We start from the raw sequence: 8,772 nt of genomic DNA, 5'->3' as shown, positions 1-8,772 counted from the left end.
GTATATTAAGTATTATATTGTCAATCAAAACCTATGTTATCACATTGTGTGTACAAACATTATCAGTGTGATATCATCTGATTTTTAATCTTGAAAACAAAGATGCATTTAACCCTGACCTTAGTGTGGACAACTGCTTAATATATAGTTCAAGTAAGTCATTTTATTTATGTATAAAATCTCATTTATAAAAGTAACAATTCTATTGTGTTTCTTTTTTAGTTTTCAAAATTTTACACTTTTGCATCTGTATTTGAAATCTTATTAATTGATTTATCTAAAACAGTTCAAGAGTGTGATACTTAGCTACACAATCTAACTAAAATAAATTATTTTCAGTAATGTCTTGCAATACCTTTTCATATAGCATTAAGTATTTATTTTTGACGATTAAAATGAAATAATAACCATGCATAAACAACAACACCAGTAATATAGTGATGACTTATCAAATAAAGAAGAAAAGAAATACATTCATGCTGTATTATAAATGAAATTAATTTATTCTTGTTACTTGAACAGATTTCAATTTAGTTGCAAAACTCTATGATAAATGTTCCGTGTTCTTATTTTACATCCACATTCTACCTTATTTATGACATCTGCTGTTACCTATTAAGCTACAAATATTTCATTGAAGTGGCGGCATGGACGAGGGGTTAATGCGTTGGACTAGTAATCTAATGATTGCTAGCCTCATTGGTTCAAACCCCGTCATGGGCCATTCATTCAAGAAACTTTACACTCATTGCTTCTTTACTGGTTGGTTCCAGGAACGGATTCGAAAGTGTGTCTAAAAGCTTATAGCTTCCTACACAATCGCACTAAAATAAATTCTGTATAAATCAAATATTTCATTTGTAATAACATTTAATGAAGTTTCAAATTCTACATTATTAACTTTTTTTTCAGGTAATTCAGAATGGCTTTCTGCTATAGGATGATGATGCTCAGGTTAATATTATTAACATCCATTCTGTACTCAGTAAATGCAGCCTACAAAAGAGATCCCTGTCCATCTCCGTGCCGTTGCTATGAATTCCTGGGTGTTCAATCTGCATATTGCAATAATACAGGGATAACTTCCGTACCTCAAGGAATTCCGGAAAATACGCAACTTCTCGATTTGTCAGCCAATCCCATCCCTTACATCAAAGTTGGTGCAATCAACAATCTACCAAATTTACAATACATTGTTTTGAATAACATGGGGTATCATGAGGATAGCATAGAATTTGGTTCTCTTGAATTACCTAATCTTACAGATATCGATTTAGCCCTTAATGCCTACACAACAATACCAAAATCTCTTCCAAAGAAGATGACTTCTTTGATGATGAATGATAATCAAATCAAAGTGCTGAAAGCCGACAGTTTTAATGGATATCCTAACCTTCAGTCTTTGCTTATAGATTTCAATAAACTGAATAAAATCGAGGCAGGCACTTTTACCCCTGCCGTAGCTCTTCAAGAACTTTCTATACGATTCAACAAGCTAACAGATGACAGCATCCCTCGTGGACTGCTCTCCAAAAATCTGAATCTTACCCAGTTGGAAATGAGGTTCAATAACTTCGAACACGTCATACCAGATTTACCTGCGTCGGTTCAGTACGTAGATTATGTTGGAAATCATATCACCGAGCTACCAGCTTACTCACTGCAAACAACACCAAACCTTACCTCATTCGAGGCGTGGCAAGGACAGGTTAGCAGGACTTATATAGATTAAATTCTAAAGGCTGAAAATATATATTCTTTTTTCTTTGAAGAAAAAAATAAGTAAAAGTCATACATGTATTTATTAATTAACATTTAAATATTACAAATATAATTTTTTTAAGCTGTACCTTTTAAAAGTTTAAGATCATACTTCAACTTTAAAATATCAAACTAAAATGATTTCAGACACAATACTGACTGCTACAAGGTCTTTCAAAGTATTTTTGGTCTTTCTACTGTGTATTTTGTTTGTTTGTTTGTTTCATTTTTACGCCTTTTTCAAAAGTATTTCAGTCATATAGGCGGGTAGTTTCCTAACCATCGTTCCTGGAGAGTTACACCAGTACTAGACAACCTTCCTCCGCGCTAAACTACCAAAGCATCTCCCGGGGATCGAACCCACGCCAGAGAGGTAACTGGATTAGAAGTCATCGACTGTAACCCCTCGACCACGGAGGCGGTTTCTACTGTGTATAGATGACACTATAATAAAATATAATAATTAAAATAATCTATTCACTTTGATTGTTTCAGATGACCACACTACAAGACAATGCTTTTTACGGCTTGCACAAACTTACTCTTTTGGACTTTATGCAAAACAAGATTTCCTCTGTCTTAACTAAAGACACTTTTAATGGTTTGACAGGACTACAAACACTTTATCTGGACTCAAATAACATCAGCAAAATAGAACCTGGAGCATTTCGTTCATTCAAATCTTTATCATCAATGTGGCTTCAGGCAAATCAGTTGACCGTTCTTGAACCGGAAGTTCTAGATGTCAAATATATTCCGAAGCTCTCGGAACTATATATAGATACCAATCCGTGGTATTGTGACTGTCATCTGCGCTGGCTACGTGAGAAAGTCAATAACGCCTCGTACGTAATTCAAGATCCACATTTGATCACGTGTGCTGGACCAGCAAAAGTGGCGGGAAAAGCATGGGATGTGCTTCAACCTAGTGATTTTGTTTGTCCATAGAAAATGTCAAGTTCATGACATGTATTGTAAAAGATATTTTCCTCATATTGTCACCTTAGTGCAGTAATAGGTTAACTCCCATTAAATTGTATAAGGAGTTAACCTGTTACTGCATTAAGGTGATGAATATATGCTATTGTATGTATAATAATGATTATCTCCAATTGCAAAAAAGAATAAAATGTGTTAAAAAATATAGAAGTGTCAAAATAAATATCATATCACATCATCGCTCTGAAGGGAGAAAATTAAACTGAAATATGGAAAACCCTCTTCAAAGACCATTGGGAAGGCAAATGTTTTGATTGATTGATTTGATATTGAGGTTTAACTTTTACTGAAATCTAACTGTTGGAAGAACAGTTTTGCTTTACAGAGTGCCTCTCTGCAGAGAGAGGCACAGGTTGCATTGTATTATCACTGCAGCTTATATAGGAATAGTGGAAGTGCTTTGTTTAAGTTGGTCTTCAAAAGTCATATAGTTACCCAAATGCACATACACACACACACACAAGCGCACGCAGGCACACACACTATAATTATGATACTGTACATTCGTAAGGTCAATTTATTTGACAGCCATGATGATTATATTACCTATTATATTACCTCATAATACACACAGGTGATGCAAATTTATGAATTAATTTCTATTTTAATTAAGAAAAGCAATAATTTTTATTGTGCTTTATCATGAATTCATTAAAAGATACTTTTGATAGGTTATATGGCTGTTTATTAAAGATTATTTTTAATATAACCCTTCCCTAGGTTTGGTTATATAATTTCACAATCATTTATACTGGGCCATATAACCTGGTCTAAACAAAAAATTTAACTAATAACATATACGCCGCGTCTCGACAAAACCAACATAATGCGTTTGCGACCAACATGGATCCAGACCAGCCTGCGCATCCGCGCAGTCTGATCAGGATCCATGCTGTTCGCTTACAAACCCTATAACAAGTAGAGAGTGATAGCGAACAGCATGGATCCTGATCAGACTGGGCGGATGCGCAGGCTGGTCTGGATCCATGCTGGTCTCAAACGCATTACGTTGGTTTTGTCATGACGCAGCTCATGTATAAAATGTATAACCATTTCAGACATCAGTGATGTTTTATCTAAACCTGATAACCAAGGTCAAGAAAACTGGCTAATTGTTATCACTAAGATAACCTCAAATATTCATATATCAGTATTTGGTATATTTTCTGTTTACTATTGTGGATTTGATGTTGTATAACACTCAGATTTCTGAGAGCAATTTGCAAGGTTTGTGTGTGTGCTTTTTTTTCAATTTTGAAAAGCTTTTTACTTTTTTTTAAAATTTAAATGGTAATAGATTAAATTTGTGTTTTTCAAAGTTCAAAAATATGTTAATTATTCAATCATGAAATTTAGATATTGAAATCAAGGACCTATTACATTTGTACTTTTCTGTTATATTTAAGTTGAAAATAAACTTTTATGAACCTTCTAAAAAAATCTTATTTAAAATGGACCATATATTGGATAGTTTCCATGTTTTTTTTTACAAGCTATTCCATTAATTGAACTATGACCATGAAGTTGCTAACACAAAGTAATTAAATCCTTATTTCAAACTTCGAAATATTATATACCTAACGTAGACCTTTAAAAGACCTTTACAAATTCTTTTTTTCCTTTACAAGGTTGCAATACTGGAATGATACCTATACAATTATGGCACAGTTATACCATCTTGTAATTTTGTTTATGGTGTTGATAACAGCTGAAGCAGCATATCGGGGACCGGCATGCCCATCTTCGTGTAGATGCCTACACTTTGAAGGCCTCCAATCAGTGTATTGCAATAGAACGGGTATAAATGCCGTACCCTCCGGTATTCCTCCAGATACTCAGCTGTTGGACCTTTCCGAAAATAACATCGAGCGCATTGCTTTGGACGACCTGAAAGGACTTAAATACTTACAAGAATTAGATCTATCATCAAACAGGCTGGATGAAAGCAGCATAGAAAGCCGGGCTTTAGATTTAACCAAATTAGTAACGATTGACCTGTCATTTAACTTATACAAGAGTATTCCAAAATCACTACCAGCTAACATTAGCAAGCTTTGGTTTTTCAACAATAATGTACAAATACTTAAATCAGATAGTTTTCTTAACTACACTAACCTACAATATGTAGATCTCTCAAACAACAATATGGTTGCAATCGAAAAAGGGGCATTTGATCCACTTTTATTTTTACAGACGCTGTATATACCTTTTAATAACTTAACAGATGAAAGCATTCCACCAGGAACTTTCAATGGGTCAACAAATTTACAATTATTATCAGTCCGGTTCAATTTACTACAGCACATGTTTAAATATCTCCCATGCTCACTTCAATATTTGGATTATGTTGGTAATAAAATAATAACAATACCAGCGTATTCATTTGTAGATTTACCAAACCTCCAGACACTGTCATTTTGGGAAGGTCAGGTATGTTTTTATCAACTTATTTAATTCCTCTTAACCCTGAACCACCTGAATTCGTGTAATGGATTTGCTAAGCTTTGAATTGGAATAGTCCATTCAAATTTTAAAGCTGCATGCCAAAATATTTCAAGAAAATCAAACATATGAAAAATGTTCTTAGATTTAAGTAAAGTAAAAGATTCAAGTAAAAATTTATGTTGTGTGCAATTAATGACTGATTTTGCAATACTTGTCACCATATTTCTACTGTGTGACTGCAGTAAGGGTTGTTGTTTTTTGTATATTTTGACCTCTTTTTGGTCATTTACATGGATTGTAAGGGCCATTTTCAATGTGTAAATAACTTTTTTTGTTCACTTCACAATATTATACTTTCTATCCATTTTCAATATGTTCATGAACATTAGCATAAATGGAGGCATGCCCCTATTAAAATACAACAAGAGCTGTTGGTAGGACAGCAAGGCTCGACTATTCTTAGTGCTTGATAGTAAAACAAGAGGGCCATGATGGCCCTAGATCGCTCACCTGAATTATCAAACTCATCCAAACAATTACCTAGACAAGCATTCTGACCAAGTCTCATGACAGGTGAGTCAAAAATGTGACCACTACAGTGTTAACAAGGATTATCCATATTTGAGCAGTGCGACCTAGTTTTTTACCCAGGTGACACATATTCAAACTTGACCTAGAAATCATCAAAAAAAACTTTCAGACCAATTTCCAGGATACTTGGATCAAAACAGTAGCAACTAGAGTGTTAACAAGATTTTTCTATTTTTAGCTCCGGTGACCTAGTTTCACATGCGATTTCGAACTCATCCAAGCAATTACCTAGACAAACATCCTGACCAAGTTTGATGATAATTGAGTCGAAAATGTGACCACTAGAATGTTAACAAGGTTTTTTCCATATTTGGGCGGTGTGACCTAGTTTTTCATCCAAGATGACCCATGTTCGATCTTGACTTAGAAATCATCAAAACAAACTTTCAGACCAATTAACAGAATATTTGGATCACAACAGTAGCCACTAGAGTGTTAACAAGATTTTTTCTATTTTTAGCTCCTGTGACCTAGTTTTTCATCCGAAATGTCCCATGTTCGATTTATTCCCAGCAATGACCTAGACAAGTTTCCTGACCAAGTTTGATGACAATTGAGTCAAAATTGTGACCACTAGAGTGTTAACAAGGTTTTTCTATTTTTAGCTCCTGTGACCTAGTTTTTCATCCGAGATGACCCATGTTCGAACTCATCCGAGCTATCACCTAGACAAGCATCTTGATCAAGTTTGATGATGATTGATGCAAAAATGTGACCGCTAAAGTGTTAACAAGGTTTTTCTATTTTTAGCTCTGGTGACCTACTTTTTCATCCGAGATGACCCATGTTCGAACTCATCCAAGCTATCAACTAGATAAGCATCCTGACCAAGTTTGATGATGATTGATGCAAAAATGTGACCACTAGAGTGTTCACAAAGTTTTTCTATTTATAGCTCCGGTGACCTAGTTTTTCATCGAGATGACCCATATTCGAACTCATCCGAGCTATTATCTAAACAAGCATCCTGACAAAGTTTGATGATGATTGGGTCAAAAATGTGACCACTAGAGTGTTCACAAGGTTTTTCTATTTTTAGCTCCTGTGACCTAGTTTTTCATCAGAGATGACCCATGTTCGAACTCATCCAAGCAATTGACTAGACAAGCATTCTGACCAAGTTTGATGATGATTGGTTCAAAAATGTGACCACTAGAGTGTTCACAAGGTTTTTCTATTTATAGCTCCTGTGACCTACTTTTTCATCCGAGATGACCCATGTTCGAACTCATCCAAGCTATCACCTAGACAAACATCCTGACCAAGTTTTATGATGATTGGGTCAAAAATGTGACCTCTAGAGTGTTCACAAGGTTTTTCTATTTTTAGCTCTTGTGACCTAGTTTTTCATCCGAGATGACCCATGTTCGAACTCATCCGAGCTTTCAACTAGATAAGCATCCTGACCAAGTTTGATGATGATTGAGGCAAAAATGCGACCGCTAGAGTGTTCACAAGTAATTGTGGACGGCCGGACGGACGACGGACATTCACCGATCCTAAAAGCTCACCCTGAGCAAGCTCAGGTGAGCTAAAAAGCCTTGATTAAAAGGTAAAATTATCTAAGTAAAGAAAAAGGCAAAATTTTTCTTTAAATCCATATAACAGTTATAGGCCTTGGAGGGAGTCCTATTATGCTCTCAAAGAAGAGTATAAAATTTCAACATGTATCAAAGCCTTATGTCAATGAATTTTGAAAATATTTGAGGTATTACAAAAACTTTAACGTAAATTCTAAGCCGAAAAAAGGGTATAATTATGTCAAAATGCTTGATAGAGTTACCTCCTCCTGTCTACATGTTGGGGTCATGATGGTGAATAAGTGTGCAAAGTTTTAAAGCCATATGTCAATGGACTTTGAAAATATTTAAACTATTACAAAAACTTTAACCTAAATTCTAAGTCGAAAAAGGGGCATAATTCTGTCAAAATGCTTGATAGAGTTACCTCCTCCTGTCTACAGGTTGGGGTAATGATGGTGAACAAGTGTGCAAAGCCATATGTCAATGGACTTTGAAAATATTTAAACTATTACAAAAGCTTTAACATAAGTGGTTACGCCGACGCTCGGGTGACTGCAATAGCTCTACTTATTCTTATCGAATAGTCGACCTAAAAAATGAGCCAACACCAGTATAGAACCTGGTCAGACTGCCAGGAAAGTCTGGCTCTTTACTTGTGACAAAGTATAATCACTTTCAAGTCCAGCCTCTGAAGTTTTTTACATTAAAATGTCTAATTCATTACTGCTTTATCACCTCTAGGTCTTGATTGTCCAATGATATATTTTAAAAGAATTATTATTAGTGACATTATTTATTCTGTGGTTAACATTATATAATTAACACTGGCTGAAACCTCAAATTATATAGAAATAATTGCCAAATTAAAACATAAAGCATGCACAGAACTTGGTGCTAACAGTCATGTAAATTATTTTTTCAGGTTACTACCATTGAAGACAATGCATTTTTTGGGTTATCAAAGTTGAAAATTTTGGATATGAACATGGATAAATTGTCGTCTGCTATTACAAACAATACATTTGCTGGTCTAACAAACCTACAGACGTGCTACATGTACTCTAACAGTATCAGTAGGCTTGACATTGGCGCCCTCTATCATTTTACATCTTTATCAGAACTTTGGTTGCAAGGTAATAAAATGTCTACACTGCGACCAGAAGTGCTGGATGTCAAATATATTCCGAAACTCTCCCAGCTATATATAGATTCTAATCCGTGGTATTGTGACTGTCATCTACGTTGGCTACGCGAGAAAGTTGATAAAGCGCCCTACGTCATTCAGGACACACATTTGATTGTGTGTGCTGGACCAGAAAATTTGGCGGGAAAAGCGTGGGATGTTCTTAAGCCAAGTGACTTTGTCTGCCCATCGTGAAAAGACATGGTTGCATAACTGTAGAAAATTTTTGTATACATACAATATATTCTGCAACAGAACAAGCTTCAGTCA

General features: G+C 35.0%; 2 protein-coding genes across 2 annotated transcripts; both read left to right on the top strand.

The window, feature by feature from the left end:
- Positions 1–3,566, top strand: LOC132754100 (slit homolog 3 protein-like). The gene is made up of 3 exons (XM_060744698.1): positions 1–153; positions 913–1,708; positions 2,257–3,566. Exons 2-3 carry the CDS (start codon positions 923–925, stop codon positions 2,707–2,709), a joined length of 1,239 nt encoding a protein of 412 aa, XP_060600681.1. The 5' UTR covers positions 1–153; positions 913–922; the 3' UTR covers positions 2,710–3,566.
- Positions 3,567–3,665: 99 nt separating this feature from the next.
- LOC132754101 (slit homolog 3 protein-like) lies at positions 3,666–8,697 on the top strand. The gene is made up of 3 exons (XM_060744699.1): positions 3,666–3,987; positions 4,389–5,190; positions 8,242–8,697. Exons 2-3 carry the CDS (start codon positions 4,420–4,422, stop codon positions 8,695–8,697), a joined length of 1,227 nt encoding a protein of 408 aa, XP_060600682.1. The 5' UTR covers positions 3,666–3,987; positions 4,389–4,419.
- The last annotated feature ends 75 nt before the right edge of the window (positions 8,698–8,772 follow it).

This window comes from Ruditapes philippinarum, unplaced genomic scaffold (genome assembly GCF_026571515.1).
Source record: "Ruditapes philippinarum isolate M1 unplaced genomic scaffold, ASM2657151v2 ctg466_1_1_1_1, whole genome shotgun sequence".
NCBI classification, from domain to species: Eukaryota; Metazoa; Mollusca; class Bivalvia; order Venerida; family Veneridae; genus Ruditapes; species Ruditapes philippinarum.
This window is presented reverse-complemented; position numbering and strand designations above follow the sequence as displayed.